Source organism: Alligator mississippiensis, chromosome 6 (assembly GCF_030867095.1).
Source record: "Alligator mississippiensis isolate rAllMis1 chromosome 6, rAllMis1, whole genome shotgun sequence".
Classification (NCBI taxonomy): domain Eukaryota; kingdom Metazoa; phylum Chordata; order Crocodylia; family Alligatoridae; genus Alligator; species Alligator mississippiensis.
Genome location: NC_081829.1, coordinates 27,896,513 through 27,919,625, shown reverse-complemented (window position 1 = coordinate 27,919,625; position 23,113 = coordinate 27,896,513). Strand labels below are relative to the sequence as shown.

The following is a 23,113-nucleotide window of genomic DNA, read 5'->3' as shown; positions in this document are numbered from 1 at the left end:
TGTCTGGCCCCCTCTCAGGGTCCCTGCAGCCACAGGACTCACAAAGAGCCTGGGCACTGCTCCAGGACCATCCGCCAACCTGGGCCCTGCCTCAGGACTCCTGTGAGCCTGGCTTCCCCTTGAACTCACCAGGGATGTGGGGGGTGGGGTTATAAGGCACCCCACACTTACCTTTCACCAGGAAGGCAATTGGTCTCGTATTTCTTGGGGACTCACCCACCACAGAAAGCCCCACCAGACCCCCTGCCCCTTCCCCAGCAGGGTGCAGTTTCATGTCTTACCCAGGACAAATGAGGCCTCCTCCATCCATAGCCTCACCCTGTCCTCTGCAGTGTTTTTGGCAGAGCTCAGCAGAGAAGTGTTACTCTGCTGGCTGATCATGAACTGCCCTCAGATCAGGGAGCTGGGCCTTAAAATGGCCACCCTAATCAGGTACCTTCCCCTCCCTGGCCCACTCCTTAAAGTGGCAGGTACTACCAGTACCTTGCCACACTGTGCTCTTACAGATTTCCTGCATGAGAGAGGATGGCACCCTGACTTGAATGCAAAAATATGAAAAATGGGAGAAGCAGGAGCTAGGCAGGGCGGAGAAAATAAGGAACATAGGGTGCGCCTACACACATTGCTGTACAGCAATGTTGCTACAGTGCCATGCTTTAGTACTACTTCCTTTTGGAAGTACTAACGTACGGCACAGTGTGGATAGTAACTGTGCTGTAAGCATGGTGCACAGGTAGATTTCACTGCTATGTTGCCATAGCTGTTCACTGTATCTGGGGAGTGCACTGCTACAGCAACATAGCTGGTGATCACTATGTCACCATAGCACACCATAGCGTGTTGCTACATTGCCATAGGGCAACATGTAGATGCACCCATAGGCTAGGGACAGATATTCAAAAAGCCTGAATTTATTCAATCTTTGCAGGTTAGTATAGTCTGCAAAGCTTGAACCAATTTGAAGGTGGATAGACATTCCCTTTTCATTCCAGAAATGCGGGCACATGCCTGCAGTAGCTTAGGCTAGAAGCTGGGTGGGGGAGGGAAGGGGAAGGGAGGGGCTAAAGCAACCTCCCCATTCACTTCCACAGAGCTGAGCTGGGGGGGGGGGGGGGGGGGGGCATGGCCAGCCGCAGGATGCTCTGATTAGGGAGGGATTTAAACCCCCACCCTGGCCTGCACTTTCTTAGGCTTTTGCACCTGCTTGCAGCTCAAGGGGCAGGAGTGTTGCCAGATCCCACCTCCAGCCTAGCACTTTGAGGCAAAGTGGGGGTGTGCAGTGCATGCATCTGTTGATGATACTGAGCTTTTCAATTTCCCTCTCCCTATCTCAAAACCTGGCTGCAAACCTGATAGGGCTGCAAACCAACAGGGGGCTGATAAAAACCAGCGTTTATCAGCTCATCAGCAAAACAAAAGCCTCTCTCATTTGTTAAAGCTCTCTTAAACAGCTTTTTCCAAGAAAAGAACAGAGAGACATTATCAGCTGACCTGTTGGTTAGCTCCAAAAAACGCTAAGCAAACACTATTCTGTCTGCCTTTGTCCTGTCTGCCTGCCCCAGTGAAATTGGACACACACACACACACCCATCTCAGCATTAGCAAGCATACCACATGCCTAGGGTCCATGGGGCTAGGGTCCTTGGTGGGAGAGATGGAAGGGAGGGGGGAATCCCTGCTTCAGCAGAAAGCAGTGGGGGAAGCCTGCAGTCTCCCCCAGAGGTCTGGCTAGGGAGAAGAGGGGTGGGACCAGCCTGTTCTCTGGAGCAGAAAGCATAGCCCAGTCCAGCCCAGCCCAGCCCAGGGCTGCAAAGCATCTTGGGTGCCGGGGGACTTTAGTTTAACTTAAACCGGGAAGGAGTCTGGGACAGACCTTGCATAAACTGGTTTGACCCAAATCAGTTAAGTCTGATATACTGCATTCAACCAGGTTTATCTGAAACCAGTCCCAGCCATTTTTAAACTGGTTTATATGCACTAACCATCTGTTATGTACCAGTTTTAAACCAGTTTCTGATCACTTAAACCAGCTTATGTGTAATGTCTGTCCCTAGACATAGAGAAATGATAGCAGAAGGTAAAACAAAAATGCTTAGGATACCATACCACCACAGTGTAAGTATACACCCTATCCTTCCATTTACCCAGCAGTAATAAGGGATATTTCCTTGCTTTTTAACTTAAAGATAAAAAATACTATGTAAAAATTAGATATTGTTTTTAGTCCTTACCATCCTGTAATTAAACACACTGTTTACAGATCTTCTGCTTCCTTAACATTAATACCTAGTGTTAATAATAAACCTGCTTTCCCTTCTCCCTTGTGATTTACACAGAGATCTTAAGAATATTGGCTCTAGTTGTGCAGAGTACTCAGTTTCTATTGAAACTTCAAAACAGAATCCTACATTTGTGAAGAGAATGAAAGAAGTTGACTCAAATTAATAAGAGTGAGCAATTTAGCAAGGCCAGGTAATATTCTGTTGTTTTGGTATTTAAAATGGATACCCAAATCTTTCTACTTTGTAAGTCCTCTATGCACTTTCAAAAAATATGACTTAATACGTATGGAAAAATGACCAAAGAAAATATGAACACTTAAAAAAAAATTATTCTGTAAAACAAGCTCGAGACCTAAAATTAGTTACTTTACAAACACTCCTTCTTTATGGAATAGTACAATTCAGTTCAGATTGGAAAGAAACTATTTGTTAGCACTTACATTGTTTTAAATATATTAAATATTTCAGATGTCATCATTCTCTATCATTAAATGTGATTGTTTATGTAGAAATGCTGACTTTACAAACTGTTATGTCTTTTGGATCAATGATACCAGAGGTTACACCTTTTCAAAACCAGAGAAAATATGACTTCTCCCAATGTTAAAAGGAGAAATGCAATTCTTCCCATTCCTGAGAATGTGTATATTTTTGTGAGACTGAGATGTTGTTCAGCTCAATAAATAAATCCAATATATATGAAAGGCAAAGTATTTTGGCAACAGGTAATGAATATTGAAAAACTCAATGCTACCTTTATATTGTGACAATATTGTCTGATGCATAGATTGTAAGGCTGGAAGGGACCTTGGAAGATCATCAGGTCCAGCCCCCTGCACCAAGAAAGAAAGATAACTGGGGGTCAGGTGACCCCAGCAAGGTGACTGTCTAGTCTCCTCTTGAAGATTTCCAGGGTAGGTGATCACACCACCTCTGGAGAGAGCTTATTCCACAGTCTGAACACCCTAGTTGTGAAGTAGTTTTTCCTAATGTTGAGCCTGAAATGAGCCTGAAACCATCTTCCAGGAGTTTGTGACCATTACTCCTAGTTTCCTCAAGGGTGCCCTGGTGAACAGTTGTTCACCAAGCCCTAGATGTATGCTTCTTAGAGCTGTCTTTCATTGTAGAATTACTAAAAAGTAACCAAAAAGATACACGTGATGTATCCCTCAAAAAAGGAGCCAATACAGCTAACATCCACTAAACTGTAAGCAGTGTTTTGCCAATAGTATTAATTTACAATTGAATGAAACAGAAGAGAAATCAAAGAGTCAGAAGTAAACTGTAGAAGCTTCTAATGCAGAAGGAGTGTGCACACATGCCACAGTCCTTCCTGGTCTGGCTGTGGAAAAGATGCACAAAGCAGTTCTAGCTGGTGGCAGCAGCAACACCTAGTTGAGACCCATTTAGGTAAGTTGAACACTTTAGTGGTTCTCAACTGAAGGTGCCACCGCATTCAGAAGTTAAGAGTGTGGCCTGGCTCAGAAACAGTTGAGAATCTCTGCCTTAATACTAATGACCATTTTGCTCAGTTGCATTTCCTATCAACCTTTGTTTTAGGGAAGCTAATTTTTTGGAAGAGTGTTGAGATGTGAGTGAGTTGCAAGGGCCATTTTAATATGGGAGAATTGGAGGTATGGAATCTTGGGCAGGGGAGAAAGAAGGTGATGGGGAGGATTGCAGTAGTTGATGGGTAGTGAGAAGACATGAAATAATTTGGAGCTTTTGAATTAGGGAGGGGTTAAAAGATGGGCGATGGGCAAAACGGTTTGTACACAGTAACTCAAAAGACAAATCAGTCCAGAAGAGAGGACCACAGATTTCACCTCCTCAATTTTCTATGGTTTGAGAGAGCACAGTTTGGTTGCAATGGACCATCAGCTCCTGGGACCTTAAGAGATCTTAATTTATCAGGCGTGGCCAAACCATGGCTTATGATCTGCATGTGGCTCTCAGGCAATTTAAATGTGGATCCTAGAGAAAGAGTAGTAGTTCAATAAAAACATATTTTTTCTCTATCACTTTACTTACTTGGTTACTTAGTCTGGAGAAGAGAAGACTGAGGTGGGGATTTAATAACAGCCTTCAACTACCTGAAGGATGGTTACAAAGGGAATGGAGCTAGATTGTTCTCAGTGGAGCAATGGCCTCAAGTTGCAGCAAGGGGAGTTTAGGTTAGATATTAGGAAAAACTTTCTCAAGAGGAAGGTAGTAAAGTACTGGAACATGCTACCCAGAGAGGTGGTAGAATCTCCATTCTTGGAGGTTTTTAAGACCTGGCTAGACAAAACCTTGTCTGGGATGATGTAGCTGGGGATGGTCCTGTCTGAGCAGAGGGTTGGACTAGATGACCTCCTGAGGTCCCTTCCAACCCTAATTTTCTATGATACTATGAATTGTTGGTTTTTCTTCTAGTTGTGCTGAATTCATTTCCTTTGGAAAGAGGGGATTGTATGATATGAGAAGAGATTTGTTTAAAAATGTGGTAGCAGAATAAGCAGACTTTAAGGATTCAAGATTTAGAAAAAAAAATCACAGATAATCACTTTAAAGAGATTGAGCCTGAATAAAATAATTTGTGCTGGACAAGTGCATGTACTATGTGCAATATATAGAACATTAATGTTATCTATTTTATGGAAAAAATGAAAAGGCAAGTTTTGGAAGTAACATTAATGATTTGAACATCAGTATAAGAAGAACCAAAGACTATAGAATAATTGCATTGTCATATACTCTTCATAATTCACAGCCAAGCTATGTTTAGGACACTGAGTCATGTATAGATGAGTTAGCAAATTTGTTTTGTCATCTTTATTTAAATCAGATAACCTGTGTGTTTATAAGAAAACACTGGAGAACTCAGTTCTTTGGACCCTGTAATTGTGTGTCAGTATTTTTACCATAGATTCCTTCTTCTTAATGGAACATTGTTGTCATTGGAATATCAACGAGGACTTCACATAGGTATGTTGCATGACATTAAACTTACACATCAAATACGACACAATATACCAGGACATTTTAAATACTTAGCAGTACTCCACATGTGCTTTGCTTAATTATCCAGAAAAATCTAGCTTTATTTACATTAGTGAACAAGTTTCAACAACAAACTTGTATCTTTGCACAAACACCTGTAAAACCAGAAGGCCCATTTTATCCTCATTGCAGATTGGGATCTCCATGGCAGGTTACAATAAACAAACTTCAATAAGCTTCTTTATATGTTGTTCTCCCTGTTATCAAATACTCTTTTAAACCTATGTCTGCTGTCTGTGCACACACACATTTCCAAGAGAAACAGAGAATTTTATGAATGATTTCAGTATTCATAATCATATGGTTTAAAAGACTAACACTGATATTCACTTTGTTGCAAGTATTTTGCGTGCACTGGCCAGCTGTATAAAACAAAAGGCATTGCTAACAACAGCTTACTAAATCAATTGTTAAGTTGAGGCTTGAAAAGTTTGCAACAACAAATATGTAGTGGATGAGAGTGCAGATTGACTTACTGGTGCAACTGGTAGAAAATCTGTAATTTATTTTCTGTTAGTTGAAATTCATAAAAGACACATTTTGAAAAAAAAAAAGTTACACAGTTCTGCAGTAATGATTCATGGAGGTTTTTTTTTGTTTTTTTTTTTTTAAAAGAAAAGCCTCATTTGACTTTCCCAGCCACTCAAATACAGGCAGTCCTCGGACTTGCAACGCAATTGGTTCCTAAAAACCATGTCTTAAGTCAAAACGTTGCAACTTGGAACCAATTTTCTCATAAGAAACAACGTTATAAATGGGGGATTGGTTCCTGAAACAAGGCCCGATACCCTATTTTCACCAAAAATACTCCAGAATTTTGTACTGTCATTTATAGATGAGTAACATAGCTACATTAATGTATTTATATTGTAAATAGGAATCATATTGATTTGGAAGGACTTCTTTGAGGTGACTTTGCTGGACTCTTTGAAGGGCTCTTGGTTAGACTTTTTGAAGGGTCTTGGCTGGAGTCTTCTCAGGAGTCTTGTCTGCTTTCTTAAAGAAAGTGTCCAAGGACGTTTGGACAGATGTTCTCCAGGGAGATGGGTGACACAGCGAACATGTTCGCTGGCGTGGCGTCACATTGAATCAAGCATTGTAAAGTCGAAACTGATGTCAGAAAATTGAAACGGTGTCAATTTATAAAAGTTGTAAGTGTGAAACGTAACTCAAAACGTTGTAAGTAAAGGACTGCCTGTACACCAAATTTACTTACTAGATATCCATTTCAGGATACAGACCGTTAGTTTGATTAACCAGGCCAACCCAGCGATTCAAAAAAATCAAATATATGGAACCTGCATTAAAAGAAATAAACCTTGGTTAATCATAAGGAACTGTCATGCCAGATTCCTTCACAAGGATATTACCTCTGTTTTTCCTCCTTGAAGTCATGAAAAAGACCTGTCTTTAAAAGGGTATCATCAAGCACATGAGGAAAGTTCCAAGGCTCTAAGAGAAACCATTTTCAGAGACGCCACATACCGTATGCAATTAAAATAGGCATCTGAAGTAAATATAGTTTAGAAAATACATTGCGACAGAAGAACAGGCAATCCAAACATTTTCTTTAAAAACAAATGTTTCTATTTAAATAATCCATATAGAGCAGATTAGTTTACAGAAATTTTATTAAAGTGGTTTTAAAATTTCCAGAATAAATTTTGTTCCTTTATGGAAGGAAATTCAATAGTTGACAGGCATAGAGAAATTTTGTTAAAATGCCTTTTATTAAGTTTATTTTTAAACAATTACCTTGTTTGGAGTTAGAAAGGCTATTTACTGAACTAAAGTATTTTTAAGGCCCTTGTGTAGAAATAACTTTTGGGTTGTGTAAGCCATACTGACCAGGGAGAATTTAATCTCTTAATTTTACAGTCGTTGAAGAATGGAGTGCTACAGACCCTTGAGAATTCCAGTCAAAGTGCTGTAACAGGTTAAACAAATTATAATTAACTGATGTATATTTTATAAGGCATCTCCCTTAAAGAACTGGTCCCCCACGTGAAGATCACACTTGCTTTCTAAAGCAAGGCAGTAGGAATTGTATCTCAATATTGGTAACAAAAGCTTAAAAGAGCTTTGTTAGAAAAAAGTAGTCTGTGTAGACACTGATATTTGCACAGTTCAGTGCATATTAGAGTGAATGTCAAGTTTTCTTTTGTCTCCCTCACCCTACCACCCAGCAACAAAAAGGGAAAACAAGAAATACAGACAAACAGACAATCCAGAATCTGGAAGCTTAAAAGACAAGTCCTGCCAGATAGGTGAACTGATGTTTCAGCATTCCCAGAGGCCAACTACTCTAAGGGCACGTCCACACATGCAGTAACATGCGCTTGCAGCAGCTCAAATAGAAGCGGTGCAAATTTGAGCCAGGGCTTTTTGCCTCAGCACACATGCCTAGACATGCACTTTGGTGTGGGGCAAATGGTGTCACTTGGGGCAAAATAACCCTGCCTGGCTCCTCCTGGATCTGCAGCCAGCACCTGTGCAGTATATATAATAAGCTGCCCTGTCCTGGCCCCATCAGTACAAAAAGCTGCCCTGGCAAGTAGCTCAAGGCTACTGGCTCCCAGGAGCTCCTGGGGCCCAGCCACTTGGTACCTGGGGACACTACCCCTTGTGCCAGCTGGACTGCTGAAGCAGCCCTGAGAGTTCCCTGCACCCTTTACCCACTGCAGGGGTCTGGCAGTGGGTGCTGCTGCCTGGCTGTGACCTGCTGCGCACTTGCCAGACCCAGATGGGGACTGCACAGCCAGTAGAGGCATCTGCCACTCTGGGCTGGCTGCCAGTGGTCTGTGGCTGCGCATCACTACTGCCACGTGTGCCTCCTGCCCAGCCATCTGGGTAGCTATTGCCCGGAAGAAGTTCCCAGTGTGGTGGCCTGCTTTGAACTGTCAAAGCATGTCCTGGCCCCAATTGGCCAGGAGGTCAGCCACCTCCAGCTGGGTCCAAGGTGCCAGCTCTGAGCAGGCAGGGTCCTGCCACTGGCCTCCCTAGCAGGAATTCTGGTGTCCCCTATTGGAAAACTGAAAAATCCCTGATTAAAAAAAAAAAAATAAAATCACAAAGTCACTCTGTTAAATACCCCGAAATCCATGTTCCTCCACAATTAAAACAAAATACTACTATATAGACAGAGAGACAGCGATCAGTTGGGCAGTGTTGGGGGCACTCGGGGGGCAGAGGGAGGGTGGGGCCAGACAGGGCAGGGATTGGGGGGCTCAGGGAGCAGGCAGGGCCAGTGGGGGTCCCCTCCCATGGTCCCCTCCCCCCTCCTCCAGCCCCCCCCCAAACCACTACTTACCAGCACTGCAGCCCAGGTCCAGCTCCTTGCTGCTGCCATGGTGCCTCCCCTACATGGGCAGTCAGAGTGCTTCAGCACCAGGGCAAAGGCCAACCATAGAGACACTCTGGCAGCCAGAGTGGAGGACCCAGCCTCTGGTTGTCTCAGGGCACAGTCCGGGCTCTGTCCTGCATTTTTTGTCTGTGGGGTTTTTTTATTGACTCCTGGAGATCCAGGGGTCTAATTTGCAGTGCAGGGCTGAAATTTGCAGTGCAGGGAACATTTTCTCGTTCCTGCATGTGCCTCTTGCAACGTCTCAAAGAAGTTTGAGATGCTGCAAGAGGCACATGTGGGCTCATCTGGACGCACCCTGAAAGTCTAGACAAGGCTAACTTTTTGGCCTAGTGTGGGACTAACATGTTTCTTGATGCTAGAGAGAGGATACTTGTCAAGGGACACATTAAACCAAGTCCTTGGAAAATAGAACCAAGAATATTAAAAAAAGTCATTCTCCGATATGACTTAAGAGACTGACAAACCATAACAGGAATTGATGGCTGACACCCCTGCAATAAATTTATTTGTAGCCCTCAGTTATAAAGAAAAGTTCTCTAAGGCTCTTGACAGATGTTAATGTAATTGCAAGATTGGGATCTGAGGAATTTTATGTCTGATCCCAATGGCATGACATGCCTTACCAGAGGTGCATAGCAGGATGCATGTTTTCTGGTAGTTGGGCATGAAATTCCTTAATGAAAAAAGATCACACAGCTGGCTGTTGTGGGTAGCAAATGATCTCCCCCATGCCAGCACATTGCTTGACTTGCTCTGCAGTCCCACTTGTGGGGTGGCAAAGCAAGGCATTTAAAAGTGCCAGGGTGCGAAATGCCAATAGGCTTGCCAGCATGTGTAGGACTGCAGAGCAAGACTGGCAGAGCAGGCCCCTCGGCTCCTCATACTCCTGCGCTTTTTAAAGTCCTTGATTTGCGGCCCTACGGTGGCCCGCTGGTTCAGAATCACTGATGTAAAGAAATATATATTCTTAAAAACAAGAAACAGGCTTTTGTAATAAAAACATTCCTAATGTACCCAAGCACGTATTAGTTTCCTCAATCAATACACTATGCCCACGAGAAAAAATGGAGCAGGGTGCAATAACTGAAAGCATTTTGGATAACCCTGACAGAGAAGAAAGCATGCTGATTGTTAAAGCAGCATGTGGGTACTTGCAGATGAAGGGAAGGTATCTCCTATGAGAGTTTCATATATTATGTAAACAGGTGTTCTTCAGATCAGCCGACAATAAGTTTAACAGTTACCTTTGGACATTGCTGCTAGAATAAAGTTTACAGTTTCCTTTACCTTTGGAGTGTAAGGGAACAGGGCTCTAATAGCTCTTAAATCTTCTTATTCCTTGGGAAATCAATTACCCCAGCATGAAACACATGGTACATTGCAGTATTCATGCTCCAGTATTTCAACAGTTTAGAAGAAGCAGGAGATGTCAATAATCTTGGATGCAGAGTTGTATTCAAGTCTAAATCATGACCCCACAATGGATTTGTCCATCTAAGCCTCATCTATCTGACATGATTTTGATCTCATACTATGAATCATCTGTTGTTATCCAAATTAGAGCAATTTACAGGAAGGAGTTGGCCTATAGCCATGGTTTCAGCAGGATGCAGAAAATTCTCTGCAGCATCCCCTCTGTCTCTTACACCCATGTCTCTTGTTATCTTCAGTCAGCTAGCTGGATCTCTGCTGAAATTCATTCTTGTATTCAAACTAGAACCAGACACAAAGGAAGTGACTCAATATTTCCTTCTGAGCCCCTGGATACCAAGAAAACTTTCCTCAATATTTTGCTAAAGGTTTCCATAATAGTTAAGTGACAGATAGTGTCACTTAAGAGCTTGCTGACAGTATATTTAGCAGAGGTCAGTACCCATTTCTTTGGATATTGGCTTTCTCTTGATGCTGCCAAGGGTAGTGACACTAAGCCAGTGGTTTTTAACCTTGTTAAACTCAAGGCACACCTTGTTAGACTCAAGGCACACCTCAGAAAATGCCAGCACTTAGTCAGAAAAGGAGTGAAAACTATGGAAAAATATAGCACCTTTTTTCTGTTGGGAAGAACTCAGAAAGAGCATAACAAGACAGAATGTTTTAATATGATGGATTTCTATTTAAAATCTCTGGAATTATCTTTTAAATCATGTTTGCACACCTACCTGTGCCAATATCTCATAACAACCTTGAAAGGATCTCATGGCACCCAGGTTGAGAATCACTGCACCAAGTTACAGCTCATCATTCTGGCTGCATATCTCAGGCTGTGCAGGGGGTCTGCCACAGGAGCCACTACTATAAAAGTCTTTTTAAAAATGGCTTCCAGTCCAATTTTTCTGTTCTTGAACAGCACAGTGAGAAAACCAAGTCTGACAACATGCTCCTGGCCGTAGCACTCTCCTCACAGCTCCTCCTACAATACTCCCCCAAACCCTGTCCTGCCTCATATCTCATCCTCCCTCTTACTCCCAAAAGCCTTCATCTATGCCTGCACCTTGGAACTCTGTCTTCCTCTCTTGCTTACAGCTGTAGGTGCTTCACAAGTCTCAGGACCCTCCCAGACAGTCTTCTATCAGTTCCACCAGACCTCTCAACTGCTCTTATTGGACACTGCCTAGTACAGACCTTTAGACTCTGAAGCTCTTACACCTTCATTAACCTGGCTACAAGTGACCCACTTTCCCTGACTCAACTTCATAAAGCCCAGGGTTGGGGTATGGAGAAAAATCAGAAACAGGTGGGTCTCTCCTTAAAGGGCCCTCTCCCCCAAGATGCAGTGGTGCTTACCTATTCCACTGACAGCTCTGGGCCTGCTTCCAAGCAGCTGGAGGCAGAGATAGAACCTATTGCAATGGATCTGTAGACTTGGCCAATACATCTCATTAGAAGTTCATTTTACATGGCAACTGAAATATTTGTCTAAAAAATTAAATCCCACTGAAAAAACAATTAGAACTCCGCACATTCTTTGGGTTTTTGGAAATGCATGACTGCCCAAAGACAGATAAAATTAAACAATGTTTCAGGCATTCACTTTTCCTGTTTAAAAAAAAAAAAACAACAAAAAACTCTTCTACCTCCAAATGGTAGAAATTGTTTTTGTAAAGAAAAAAAAATGGGCGGGGGGGGAGAAAGGAGGGGGAAATTGTATGAAATCACCATAATTAAAAGAACAACCCCCCCGCCCCCCCCCCAAAAAAACCCCACCCAACAATGCTTCCTTGGGGATTTGACAAGTATCCTAGCAACCACAAAGATAATTTTCAGCAAAACTGCACCTATTTTGTTATTTTAAGTAACTAAACATCAAGTGATGTATGAGCAGGTCCACCTACTGCCTCCACAGTCTAGGTTATCCCTTCAGTAACAGGTTCTCATTCATTCTGAAAAGTACCTGAATGCTTTTCAATAAAGGGACAATGGCTTCATCCTGGCATGCAATTCATTTGTACTTGGTATTAAAAATAATCTTTAGCATTTATTCATTAAAAAAAACAGATAGGAGCCTATATAGAAGAATGTTTTAACAGCTGATCAGAAACTGCTTTGATTAAAAATAAGCCTTCCTTGCAGTCACTGCTGTGGCTTACTGTCATGTGAACATACCCAAGCTACTTTAGTCATGATCAGTTCTGGGCTGCTGTGGCTGCCCTGCTGCCAATATCTGTGCTAAATTGTTTAAAACTAGCTCAAGCATGTCTACATAAAGTAAGCCCTTGCTTTCAAAAGCTTATGCATCTCTCATTCTATTAGCCTATAAGATACACCTATAATCTGTCTTCTACATGACCTGTAGTTACAGCAATTAGTGGAGTCCATCATGCCCCGCTTAGCTACACTACTGCTAGAAAGTACTAAGCCACCAGTTTTGTTTAATGAATGGGCCTTGCTTTCATTTTTTTTAATTGCCAGTACGGGAGATGGTATCCTACTTCATTTTGTTAAAGGGGCAGCTGATCCCAATCTCCCTGAGCAAGGCCATCTCATGGATGGCCTTCTGTTGCTCAACCAGCGTTTTGAGGATCAGGTATGAGGAGTACCACCAAGTCTCCACATTCTGGATGATTTTGTGCTGCGGGATGCTCAGCTCTGCTTGTTTGTCCCGTGGCATCTTGCCCCCCTTGATGCACCAGCAAAAGTAGACCGCCACCTTCCTGCATCTTGAAATGAACTGGCCGGTAGTGGTAGTGATGGCGCCGTCACCCTGTCCCCCTCCAAGGCAACCCTGACTATGAGGTAGAACTTGTGTGCCACACAGCGGATGCCAAAGTTGGCATCATGGACTGCCTTAACCATATTGGCCCCATTGTTGGTGACCATGAACCCACGGGTGAGCTTGCCCTGCTCAGTGAGCCACCCCTGCACTATGCGGTTCATGGCCACCATGATCTCCCTTGCTGTGTGGGATTCATCCATCACCTCCACTTGAAGGAGAGCACACCAAGACCCTGACTGATCGCACCAGTGCCCTGTGAGGGAGCGGTAAGCATGATCTCCACCTTGGCTGCTTCAGACATCCGAGGTGAAGTGCAAGGCAACCTGCGGATCTACCTTGCATAGCTCCTCCCTCAAGTACTCCCTGCATGCCTCATACAGGGAGGGCACCAGTGTCCTGCTAAAGGTGGTTGAGTGCAGACACTCAGTAGGATGGGGCCATGAGCGCCATAAGTTACCTGAACCCTGGACGCTCAAAGGAGAAGGGCTGGCCATCCTCCCCAGTGCTCTGGGCGACCTTGCTCACCCTGCAATGCTCCCCACTTTATCTGTGGCTTTCCCCCCACTGTTCCAGGGTAGCCTGCCTCTGCTTTGTGGGGACAGGGGATTTGGAGCGAGAGGGGAACTTCTTTTTGGGCATGCTCCCTCTGGTGCCAGGCTGAGAAGGAAGAAGGGCAAGGGGGTGCTGCCTCCTGAAATGCAGCAGCATCACTGTGGCGGTGAAGTGTTTCACCTCCTTGACCCAGCTGATCTGCTTTCAGCAGTGCTGGTAGGTAGCATACCTGGGATCATCTGCCAACTCAAAACTATCCCACGCTATGCTACCCCACTGCTTCTGGGTTGAGGGTGGGGATCCTGCTTTATCTCCCTCCTCAGAAAGCAGAGGGACAACAACAGGGGAAGCTGAGCCACTTGCCCCTACAACCTCCTCTGAAGTGCCTTCCAGAAGAGACCTGCCTGTAGGGGAACTTGGAGGGGTGTGGAGTACAAACTCAGATTCCCCCCTTTTCCCCAGAACTGCCTTAGCTATGGCACTCAGCTCCTCTGCTTCCAGATCCAGCCCCCCCCCCGCCCCCACCAACCTTGGCAATGAGAGGCTCACTCTGGGAGCTGAAATTGTGGTAAAAGAGACTGTTATGCTGGTGGTCATTTCTGGTGTTAGTGGAGGTGGGACAGGTGCAGGAAGAGGTACTGCTCCCACCTCCTTGCTCCCACTGGCAGCAGAATACTCATTGTTGCCAGGAAAGAGGATGCATCTGTTTTGTTTTTTTTTGGGGGGGGGGGGGGTGGAATTTGCAGCTCTAGCTCTCCCCCTACCCGCTCTAGTCCATCTCCCTGCCCTGCCAGAAGACCTGACACCTGCCGTTCCAGCACGCTTCATAATGTTTGCTGTGATGGAAAGTGTGTGTGTGCGTGTGCTTTCCTACACAGTAATGGATGATACACTGTCAGGGAAAACACAGTTTTCTTTTTAAAAAGTGTGGGGGGAAAAACAACAAGAAAAAACAAGGATTTGGGGGGAAAAAATAAGATGAAAGGAATGGATTGGATAGGGATAAGTAGAGATTCTAGGCAAAGGTAATTAGTAAGGTGTAGCCAGTCCTTTCCAAGAAGGGAGACCAGCAAGAGACTGACTAGGAAACCAGTACACACTGTTGCTTCCAGACAGACAGCTCACAGAAGGGAGAGAAAGGCTTCACACAGAGCCTTATGCTGTTTCTCCCAGAGCACTGCGATTGGAAGGGAACTCAGGGAAAGATCACAGTCATTGGCTAGCTACAGATTTCAATATCAGAGCAGTCTTTCCTCCCCCTCCCTCTTTTAAGTTTCTGTTTCCCTGCAAGACTGCCTTCCAAGCCACGGAATCTTTTCCAAATTGATTTGGATGCTTTGAATCAGTTTGGAGCTTTTAATGGGTCTCCTGATTTGACTCGGATTCGATGATTCAGTTGCTGAATCAGGCGAAATCTTCTCTGAATTGAATTGGCGACCGAAGCTTCACACATCCCTATTGTTTACATATGCCAGCACAGGAAGAAGTGGCAGCAATGGGCACTCTTTCCTTACTGCTGCAAGGAAAAGCAGTGGCAGCTGGGTCCTAGCACCACCTACGCACAGGGCCACCTCTGACTGGAACTGGGTCATTCCAGCCCCACAGCCTTAAAAGGTTACCAACCACTGCTCCAAAAGAATCTTTTTGTATAAGGATCAGATCTAGCCCATGGAGATATTAAAACCCACTTGCTGCAACTCAGGAAATGTAGCACACTGTGACCTGGGCGTCACCAGGGTCCTACTACCTGCCTCATTCCACTTTGTCACAGCAGTGTCCTGCAGGAGGGCCGTGATCTCCTCAAGGCGCCCTTCCCATGCCAAGTTGGCCCAAGGGCACCCTCAGATTCTCACCCGCCATGTCTTTGATGGAATATAAATATATGGGAGGCTGCCTTTTACGCCCTCTTGGTCACGTCCTGATGAATGCTCAGGCCCCATGGTTGCCCAGACCCCTCATGGGTCCCGTTCTACAATGGGTGCTTCAGGGGCACCCTAGCCTTAGGGACTACACATGGCCCCAACCACCCCTTTTACCATGCCCCAAGCCTCACAGCTGGAATAGACGTTGTTTGGTCTGGGTCTACACCCTCTGGCACTTGGGCTCTCCGCAGCCCCGTCTCTCACTGCACCTTCTCTCTGGCACTTTTCCATAATGGTGCCCCCTCTCCTGGGGTTCCTCAAGTGCTACCCCCTTCCCCTGGGGCTCTTCACTGCCCCTTTTCTCTAGGGCCTTCTCAGCAATGCGGCCCTCTCCTCTGGGACTCACCAGTAAAGCTGCCCCCTTCTCTGGGGCTCACCACACCCACACTGGGGCCTCTCAGCAACATTCCCTTCTCTGCGGCTTCTCAACTGCCCCTCTCTGGGGCTGGGGTCTGTGCACCCCAAATGCTGCACCCTCACTGGCACGGGGTTCCCACACTCTACTGCAAGTCCCCTATGAGGCCTCCTCCAACCCCTAGTAGCCTCACCCAAACCACCAGTGACAAAACAGTAACACAAACACAAGCCCCTAGGCTATAACACAAACACAAGCCATCCGGCTATAATCACGCTCAAGCCTACCAGGGTTTCTTCATCCCACAGCAGTGTCAGACATTACTCATGTCTCAGGCTTTTCCTCTCTTTCATGACCTTGCCTGCTGGTAGGGAACTACCTCTGGCCTCAGCTCCTAGGGTTTATAAGGGAGCCAGGCCCTGCCCCTATCAGTCAGCTGACCGCTGGCAGGTGTGATTGCTTGCTCCCTCCAGTTGCCCTGGCAACCAACAGCTGGGCTCCTTATTCACTGCTAGGGCTCTTTCCCTAGCAATTTTCCCCTCTTTAGGAGCAGGGCACCTCAGTGCTCTGTGACACATTTATTTCCTCTGCAGCATCTGCTGACTCCCAGTCTTCCCTTCTCTGTTACTATGGTGTCATCACATTTAACACTCTCCATCACCATTGGCCACTTGGGTGGCAAGGGTAAGCTCAGGTGGCTTGGCTGCTCCAGATGGTGGAGATTTGTGGCCTGTAGCAGGGTCCCAGGTCACAAGCAGCAGCCTGCAGGAACAAAAGGTTGCCAGACCCTATTCTTGCATATTCGATAAAAGAATTGTACAGCACCATATGCGCCATGTCCCTGATCCCTTTCTAACCCCACAGCAGCAGAGCAAGGTGCTCAGAAAGGCGGAAGCTGTCAAAACATAAAGCCTGAGGGTGAGCCTGTCACTCAGGCAACCACAAGCAACCCAGAGCTTGGTGGATAACTCCCTCAGTACCTTATCTGACAATGCAGAGCTGAAAGTGGAGGTGCCAGAGTGTATCCAATGAAAAAAGACCCAAATCTGAAAGACTGTTGGGGACAGTGGAGCTAGAGGTGGCTCTTCAAGGCACCTGCAATGGCTTAAGCTGTTGGCTATGGAATCAGGTAGTGAAATGTTCTCCTCCCCCCAGGTCCTTTATTCTGAAGCCTTTAATCCAGTCCAAATCCCTTCTCCCACTAAAAAAAACAATTCAGAAACACTGGGGAAAGGGAGAACAGTTGGGACGGGTGGAAGGATTTTTATAATGGCTTAGATCTGTATGGTAACTGATTGCAGAATCAGTGTCTGCTCTGTGACTGTTATTCATAGATTCATAGATGTTAGGGTCGGAAGGGACCTCAATAGATCATCGAGTGCGACCCCCTGCATAGGCAGGAAAGAGTGCTGGGTCTAGATGACCCCAGCTAGATGCCTATCTAGCCTCCTCTTGAAGATCCCCAGGGTAGGGGAGAGCACCACCTCCCTTGGGAGCCCGTTCCAGACCTTGGCCACGCTAACTGTGAAGAAGTTCTTCCTAATGTCCAGTCTAAATCTGCTCTCTGCTAGTTTATGGCCATTATTTCTTGTAACCTCCAGGGGCACCTTGGTGAGTAAAGCCTCACCAATTCCCTTCTGTGCCCCTATGATGAACTTATAGGCAGCCACAAGGTCGCCTCTCAACCTTCTCTTGCAGAGGCTGAAGAGGTCCAGGTGCCCCAGTCTCTGCTCATAGGGCTTGGCCTGCAAGCCCTTAACCATACGTGTGGCCTTCTCTGGACCCTCTCTAGGTTATCCACATATCTCTTGAAGTGCGGCGCCCAGAATTGCACGCAGTACTCCAACTGCGGTCTGACCAGCACCCAACAGAGGGGAAGTATCACCTCCTTGGTTCTGTTCGTCATGCATCTGCTGATACACGATAAAGTGCCGTTAGCTTTTCTGATACTTCGTCACACTGCCGGCTCATGTTCATCTTGGAGTCCACTAGGACTACAAGATCCCTTTCCACTTCCGTGCCTCCAAGCAGGTCATTTCCTAGGCAGTAGGTATGCTGGACATTTTTCCTCCCTAGGTGGAGCACTTTGCATTTCTCCTTGTTGAATTGCATTCTGTTGTTTTCTGCCCATATGTCCAACCTGTCCAGGTCTGCTTGTAGTTGTTCCCTGCCCTCCGGTGTGTCCACTTCCCCCCACAGTTTCGTGTCATCCGCAAACTTGGACAGAGTACACTTCAATCCCTCGTCCAAGTCGCTGATGAAGACATTGAAGAGTATTGGTCCAAGGACTGAGCCCTGCGGGACCCCACTGCCCACACCCCTCCAGGTTGATACTGACCCATCCACCACGACTCTCTGGGTACAACCCTCTAGCCAATTCGCCACCCACCGGACTGTGTAGTCATCCAAGTCACAGACTCTTCACTTGTTCACCAGTATGGGGTGGGATACCATATCGAAGGCCTTCCTGAAGTCTAAGTAAACAATGTCAACCCCTACTCCTGTGTCCAGGTGTTTTGTAACCTGGTCATAAAAAGAGACTAGATTAGTCAGGCATGATCCACCTGCTACGAACCCGTGCTGGTTTCCCCTCAGCATAATTTGTCCTGCCAGGCTCTCGCAAATGTGAGCCTTGATAATTTTTTCAAAGACTTTGCCAAGGATGGAGGTGAGACTGACTGGCCTATAGTTGCCCGGGTCCTCCTTCCTCCCCTTCTTGAAAATGTGGACCACATTGGCCCTTTTCCAGTCCTCCGGGACCTGGCCCGTGCGCCACGAGTGTTCAAATATTCCCGCCAGTGGCTGTGCAATGACATCAGCCAGTGCCTTCAGTACCCTCGGATGGAGCTCATCCGGGCCTGCCGACTTAAACGCATCCAGTTCCTCCAAGTGCCTCTGCACCATCTCAGGGTCTACGCTTGGTAGTCTGGCGCCTTGCTGCTGCCTCTCTACAATCTCAGTGAGAGCCTTGTCTTGCCCCTCGCTTTGGAACACTGAGGCAAAGAACTCATTGAGGAGTTCAGCCTTGTCCCCCCTGTCCATCACCAATTACTTATGCCCATTTAGTAGGGGTCCTATTCCACCCTGGGCCTTCCTTTTACTCCCTATATATCTAAAGAACAATTTTTTGTTATCCTTAACTTGGGATGCCATCCTCAGCTCCATGGTAGCTTTGGCCTGTCTAACTGCCTCCCTACAAGCGCAAGCAGAGGAGGTATACTCCTCTTTAGTAATCTCTCCCTGTTTCCACTTTTTATATGCTCCCCTTTTAGCCTGTAGACTGCTCTGGATTTCTCTGGTCAGCCAAGGAAGCCTCTTGGCCCCTTTCCCCCTTTTTCCCCGCATCAGGATCGTCTCCCTCTGTGCCCGAAGGATCATTTCCTTAAGGTACAGCCACCCTTCCTGGGCTCCCATCTCTTCAAAACTCCTACTCTGCAATGCGTCCTTGACTAATCGCCTGAGCTCATTAAAGTCAGCTTTCCTAAAGTCTAGCACTTTCACCCTACTAGTTACCTTACCCACTCGACGTCTTATGGTGAATTCTATTATTTGGTGATCACTGTCCCCCAGGTGACCACCGATCTGTAGGTCTCCTACCATGTCATCTCCCGTTGCCTATACCAGGTCCAGTAAGGCATTCCCCCTAGTGGGACCATGTACCTCCTGCATCAGATGGAGGTCCTGTATGCAGGATAGGAACCTGCATGAACGGTGGGACTTTGCTGTCTGCATCTCCCAGCAGATGTCTGGGTAGTTTAGGTCCCCCATGACTACCGCCTCCCTAGTTTTTATGGTCTCTGAGAGCTGCCTCAGGAGCCCCAAATCTAGTTCTTCCCCTTGATGTGGGGGTCTGTAGCCGACCCCTACCACCAAATCCCTTTCTCCTTGACCTCCATGTAACCTAACCCACAATCCTTCTACTTTCTCCTCCTCCGATTCCGTTTTGATAAGGGTCGATGTATATTGCTCATTGACATAGAGCGCCACCCCTCCCCCCGTCTTTCCCACTCTATCCTTTCTGTACAGCTTATAACCCTCTACGTGTACCGCCCAGTTGTGGGGAGAATCCCACCAGGTTTCTGTTAGCCCTACTAAGTCGTAGGTGTTTTCTGCAAGCAGGAGCGCTAGTTCATCCTGCTTGTTCCCCATGCTCCTAGCATTAGTATATAGGCACTTGAGCCCTGTGACTGGCGCCTTTGTTGCCCCCCGGCTCTGATGCCCAAAGGGCCCCTTATTGCTTACCTGCTTATTGCTTACCTGTGGTGTATTGCTGACCGCCCCATGGATTGCAGGTTCCCGATGTTCTCCTTCTTCAGGCTGGGCTGTCCTTGTGGGTGCCACATGGTTTGGTGGTCCACGGCTTCCCGCGCCCTCATCATCCCCTCCCCCCGCCAAGCCTAGTTTAAAGCCCACCAGAGGAGATCCGCCAACCTAGAAGAGAACACACGCTTACCTTTGGGGGACAGGTGAAGCCCATCCCAACTGAGCATGTCTCTCATCGTGATGTGTGGGTCATTGTCAAGGAAGCCGAAGCCTGCCTCGAGACACCATTGCCGAAGCCACCAGTTGGTCTCTCTAATGCAATTCTCATGTTGTCTTCCACGTCCACTCACTGGTAGGACAGAAGAGAATACCACCTGTGCACCTCTTTCCCTCAGCATGCTGCCCAGAGCATGGTAGTCCGTCATCAGTAAATCCCTGTACTTTTGGAGCAATGTTTACTTTTACACACTAAATATACTGCTGAATCTATGGAGAACTTTGAATATGGAACTTCATATCCCTGCTGCAGACAGGCAAGTTTTCAAGTCCAGAAATACTGATTACATATTCCAGACATATGATATTCCTTCAGTTGCAGCCAAGGATCTACTCATGTTGGTTGACTTTACAAATGGTTGGAAAACGGAATTTCCAGTCTGCAGGAAATTCTCAGATCCTGAAACACATATTTGTCCCAAATCAGGAGGAAGAATCAGAAACTTGGGGGGAGGGGGGAGTAAGGAGGAAAGAAAGGCGTGATGATATGAAATATTCTAAGCATTTCATTTCCACCTTATCAAAATATTTCATTTTAAGAAGGTCAAAACATTGCTCCAGCAAGATCAGAATTTTGAATGGAAAAGTACTGCTGGAAAATTCTCAGCTGGCTATAACTCATTCCCTGCCCCTTTAAGGGCTTTGTTTTCTTTGAGATAATATAAATTATAATGGGGAAAAAAGCCCTACTAGATCATCTAGTCTGTCTCAGCGGAGACAGCCACATGACAGATAACTACAAAGGTATGCATGAGTGGCCCAAGTGCCTGAACTGCTGCCAGTTTTATTATAAGCAGAGCAGACAGTAGCATCCACAGCTGAAGTTGCCTAATGCTTTCCCTTGCAAGATTTGGCCTTCTGTTGCTTGTAACTTTGTCACTTTCTCTAACTTTAGCAGTTCAGAATGAAGATCTCCAGGTCAGATGTTTTGCCACATGCTAATTTTTTTCTCAGGAGTTTCAGCTGAAATTGTTCAGCAGAACAAGAACAAAGTTAGGGAGGGAAATAAGGTAATTGCCCATTAAAAATACATACAGTGCTTTCTTTTAGGAGATGGATGGTCTTCACATATTGGGATTTGAAATTTAACTGAAGGGAGGATTTCCCTATGGTCAGAGACATTTTTGCTGCCCCGGTCAACCATTGGACAGACTTTTCACTTGTGGCTAGTAGAGATTTGTTGAAGTAGTAGCTAAATCATCCCAAGCTTCCTCTGAACTCCCATTACTGCCTGCAGCTCCTCATACATCCAAAGTTCCTATCTCCTCCTCCAAGCCTCTTCATCTCCATGTCCCCATAATGTTTTCATAAACTTACCCCTTGCCCCAAAGCCTCCCTGAAGCCCCTTCACCCAGGTCCCTAGGTCAGTGAGGCTCACTTCCTTATTCTCCATGCCTGACTGAAGTGAAGAAATTGGTTTTGGTGGAACAGAGCCAGGCAGGTAGGAAAAAACACATACACACAAGTTGGGTAATATATTGACTGTTCACAGGGAGAAGTGGAGAGCCTAGAGACTGAGTATGGAGTATGGAGGAGTATGGAGGGAGCACACACTTCAAGAGCAGTCCTTGGGGAAGGGGAAAGCAGACACTGGGGCCTATAGAGGGAGAGGGAGAGGAGGTAGCATTAAGGAGGCTTAGGAGTGAGTTTTGTGAGGATACTCAGAGAAGAGAACCAGGGCTGGGTGAGAAACAATCTATGGAGCAGATCAACTTCTGCATCTACGCTGTAAGGATATGGAGTCATAGAATCATAGAAAGTTAAGATTGGAAGGGACCTCGGGAGGTCATCTAGTCCAACCTCTGCTCAAAGCCAGACCATCCCCAACTAGATCATCCCAGCCCAGGCTTTGTCTATCGGGGTCTTAAAAACCTCCAAGGATGGAGATTCCACCACCTCTCTGAGTACCTGTTCCAGTGCTTTACTATCTTCCCAGTGAGGAAGTTTTTCTTCATATCTAACCTAAACTTTCCTTGCAGCAACTTGAGTCCATATCCAAGGGATGGGAGAACTGCTTTGGGTGAGGAATGAATGTTTTTTTTTATACCTGAAAAGCTTCCCCGAATGAAGAAGTAGTTAGGAAATGGGTAAGACATAGGCCTTAAGAAAAGTGTACAACAGCTTGTGCTTCCAACAAGAAACCAGAGAAGGTACCTTGAAGTATTGTGGTGTGTACATATGAACAGCTTTTCTTCAGCCTCTGTTTTCAGTTCTTTTGTCTCTACTCAGAGCACTTTTACACGTGCTCCGGGGGCAGAGGGGGAGGCACTTTAGAGTGGCTCCAAGAGCCTCTCTAATTAAAGTGCTACTCTATCTCATGTATCAGTGTTCCCGCATTTCCAAATGGTGGTGGGGATGCTTCTAAATGGCAGCAGGGGCATTTGACAAGCTTTAGTTCATGTGCCCCCACTGCCATTTTGAAGCATGGGGATTCTGATACACGAGGCGCAGAGCCTGGTTGGAGCGCTGTAATTACCACGTTCCAGCAGTCTTAATTAATAGAGTGCTCTGAGTAATTGCAACGTGTCAGAGCAGCCTCACATGTACATGCATGCAGATTGTAGTAATACAGCAGTAAAGAAATAATAGTAAAGGTCCTTTTCTGATGCAGAAAGAATGTGGGTGTATATTAGAAACCTGCTCTAATAACTGGTTCAGAGGTGATCATGGACACAGTGGAGACTGTCAGAGACACATAGCTGCTAAGGGCAAAACACAACAGATGTATTCACTTAGCAAATATCTTTATTGCAATGGCTATTAAAATTGATGCATTAGGGGGCAGTCCCTGCAGTGAAACCAGAACTGAATGGGAGGAAGCCCCTACTCACTTTCAAAAATGTT

At 45.9% G+C, this 23,113-nt stretch overlaps 1 protein-coding gene across 1 annotated transcript in view; it reads right to left on the bottom strand.

The window, feature by feature from the left end:
• Positions 1-5,805: 5,805 nt before the first annotated feature.
• The window catches only part of SAMD8 (sterile alpha motif domain containing 8), a 76,197-nt gene continuing 58,889 nt past the window's right edge, over positions 5,806-23,113 (bottom strand). Inside the window, exons 6-8 of the mRNA XM_059729747.1 lie at positions 20,184-20,342; positions 6,541-6,622; positions 5,806-6,434 (exon numbers count right to left, since the gene is read on the bottom strand). Coding sequence (XP_059585730.1) covers positions 6,404-6,434; positions 6,541-6,622; positions 20,184-20,342 — 272 coding nt within the window. The 3' untranslated portion in view covers positions 5,806-6,403. The remainder of the gene's footprint in view (positions 6,435-6,540; positions 6,623-20,183; positions 20,343-23,113) is intronic.